Here is a 3,305-nt window from a genome sequence, read left to right as displayed (position 1 = left end):
GTTCAGCAGTAACTCTTTTTAAAATAATCGCATACCAAATGAAAACATAAATATATCGTTTTCCTTTTCTTTTTTAGATGAGAATAGGCATTCACTCAGGCTCTGTGCTGGCTGGAGTTGTTGGGGTAAGAATGCCACGATATTGCCTGTTTGGAAATAATGTCACTCTGGCAAGCAAATTCGAATCGGGAAGTCACCCTCGACGCATCAATGTCAGCCCAACCACTTACCAGTAAGTGTTCTTTGGCCTTCTCCTCCTGTCTTTGGCATTACGTTATACTAGTAGCCTGTCACTTGTGAGACTCTTATCTTTTTCTTGATCCTGTTATTATCTAAGGTAATATGCGTAGATCCATCCAGTCTGAAAGATAGCAATTATGTCACAAAATTTAATTTGCACCCTAAGAAAGTACATGGAAAACCTGACTTGACAGAGAGGTAAATGGAGGTTTTTCATTTCCCACAGTCTCTCTCTTCCTTAGGTATTCCTGTTTAAATTACAGGAGAGTAGGGATTTCCCTGGTGGCACAGTGGTTAAGAATCCACCTGCCAGTGCAAGGGACATGCGTTCAAGCCCTGGTCCAAGAAGATCCCACATGCTGTGGAGCAGGAAGTCACCCTCGACGCATCAATGTCAGCCCAACCACTTACCAGTAAGTGTTCTTTGGCCTTCTCCTCCTGTCTTTGGCATTACGTTATACTAGTAGCCTGTCACTTGTGAGACTCTTATCTTTTTCTTGATCCTGTTATTATCTAAGGTAATATGCGTAGATCCATCCAGTCTGAAAGATAGCAATTATGTCACAAAATTTAATTTGCACCCTAAGAAAGTACATGGAAAACCTGACTTGACAGAGAGGTAAATGGAGGTTTTTCATTTCCCACAGTCTCTCTCTTCCTTAGGTATTCCTGTTTAAATTACAGGAGAGTAGGGATTTCCCTGGTGGCACAGTGGTTAAGAATCCACCTGCCAGTGCAAGGGACATGCGTTCAAGCCCTGGTCCAAGAAGATCCCACATGCTGTGGAGCAACTAAGCCCATGTGCCACAACTACTGAGCCCACGTGCCACAACTACTGAAGCCTGCACGCCTAGAGTGCATGCTGTGCAACAAGAGAAGCCACCACAATGAGAAGCCTGTGCACCTGAATGAAGAGTAACCCCCGCTCGCCACAACTAGAGAAAGCCCGTGTACAGCAACAAAGACCCAATGCAGCCAAAAATTAAAAAAAAAAAAAAAAATAGAGGAGAGCAAATGTTAAGGGTCTGCAACACACTAGAAATCCTAACATTTTCAAAATGTTTCTCAATGTTTATAAAAATCAAAGGAATAAGATAGAAAAGATAATTGTCTCTTTTTATTCTTCTAAATAATGAATATAAATAGGGACTCTCTAAAGTTAAATATATACTGGATACAGAGTAAAACTTCAAACTCTATTTATCTTAAAGGTCATATTTGAAAACTCCACACATTTTGACAGCCGAAGTCATCCTTATTTTGTGCCTGGTAGATGTCAAGCTCCAGGTGTTAGCTATTACGTGCCATATGGGCAGAGACCAAGACTTTTTGGCTCATGGTTATATCTCCAAAAATGTTTAGCACATAATAAGCACTCTATAAATATTTATCAGATTAATGAATAAATGTACTGATAAGATAAATATCTCTATACTAAGAAAATAGTATGAATATCTCCTACTTGGTAGACTTTGGCCTAATGCTAAACTTTGGTGTACAAGCGATTTCATTAGTTCCATGATTTAAATGACTTAGAAATCACATTGTAAAACTGTAAAGTAGAAATGGTGACCATGGATATTTTTATTAGCATGACTACCATGTTAACCCAGGCTAACAAAAAAACCCCAGAAGCAGAAACTTTAAATACATAGATAATAAATGTTGATTTATAATAACAAACAAAATGGTGACACTTTGAAGCTTTTGATACCACATATATACAGAGGGAAGTTAAGGTTTCTTGGATAAAAGACAAGTATTTCCAGATTCCTGAGGAGCACATGAGAAAGGGGAAGAAATTACAAATATAAAATCAAGATAAAGTTGCTTAAGAACTACATGTCATTTTTAGGGTATTTATATAAGGATTTTGCTTCTTTTAAATTTCTCCCAATTTTTCTAACACAATTCTGGGTATAATACATATGATCTGATAATGGTTTTCATATTAAATGGAATTAGGAAGCTTCTCAAGATCAGTGCTCTAGATCACTGCACTTTGTTCTGTAGACCATGGGGTAAGGAAAAGTTCCTGAAGATCAACCACCTCACCTACATACTCCTAGCTTCGTTATGATTTTTCCCATCATGGAGCTAATACATATGTTTCCTCTTTGTATAAGTGAGTGTAGATTTATAGAAACTCCATTTTTTAAAAAAATGATGTGTAAAGAATGGGTCAACCATGTGAGGAGTTATACCCTGAGCTTAAATATCATTGCTATAGCTGGCTTTGTCTACATGTGACCAATAAAGGAAACCCCACAAGCAACACAGAGTCTGTGCATTTGGGTGTTGTCTTTGAGTTTTAATAATCTTTTTCACATTGGTGGGAGTTTGTAATTATCCTTAGTGATCAATAAAGTCTGAAGAATTGAATCATTTAAAACACTGTGAGCATTGAAATATTTTGTTCTGTTATGATCTGTCCCCCCACCTCCCCCCCACCAAAACACAAATGGAGACATAGATGAAGAAATTGAGCTGCCTTCTGGGTAGATTATAAAAGATACTTTCTCTGAATGGTCCCAAATCTTATAATTTCTAATAATACTTTATAAAAATATTTTTATGTTTGGTCTATCCTCAAAAATAACACTTTTCCTCCATCTGTTTCTGTGTTCATCCTTCCTTCCCTTCTTTCAACAAATACTTGTAGAGTACCTACTATATTCCAAGCACTATGATAGTCACTAATGTTACAGCAATAAACAACATAAATATGATCTTTGCCTTCATGGAGGAGACTACCAGATGGTAGATGTATACAAATAAACAGTTTATTACAGTAGACTAGTGCTGAGGTCAAAAGGACCTGATGAGAGTATTAGAGCAACAGGAGGAGTGGACTAAAATGAGGATGAAGAGATAGACTGAAGTCAGACCAACTGAAACTATAATTCATGTTAAGGGATTTCAATTTAACCGTAAGAGCAAAGAAAGACATTGAAGAGTTTTAAGCAGAGGAGTGACTTGACCAGATTTGTACTTTAGAAAGATATCCAAGGTTGTAGAGAGAACAGATTAGAAGGTGAGAAGGGCAGCAATCCAGTGCTTGAAAT

The 3,305-nt window shown here is 37.4% G+C and overlaps 1 protein-coding gene across 1 annotated transcript in view; it reads left to right on the top strand.

Moving 5' to 3' along the window:
• The window catches only part of GUCY1A2 (guanylate cyclase 1 soluble subunit alpha 2), a 382,047-nt gene extending 381,811 nt beyond the window's left edge, over positions 1-236 (top strand). The window contains exon 7 of the mRNA XM_007457361.1: positions 78-236. Within this exon, the coding sequence (XP_007457423.1) occupies positions 78-236 (159 nt within the window). The remainder of the gene's footprint in view (positions 1-77) is intronic.
• Positions 237-3,305: the final 3,069 nt, after the last annotated feature.

Source organism: Lipotes vexillifer, unplaced genomic scaffold (assembly GCF_000442215.2).
Source record: "Lipotes vexillifer unplaced genomic scaffold, Lipotes_vexillifer_v1.1 scaffold825, whole genome shotgun sequence".
Classification (NCBI taxonomy): domain Eukaryota; kingdom Metazoa; phylum Chordata; class Mammalia; order Artiodactyla; family Lipotidae; genus Lipotes; species Lipotes vexillifer.
The sequence above is the reverse complement of the archived record's forward strand: the minus strand, read 5'-3'. Positions and strand labels throughout refer to the sequence as shown.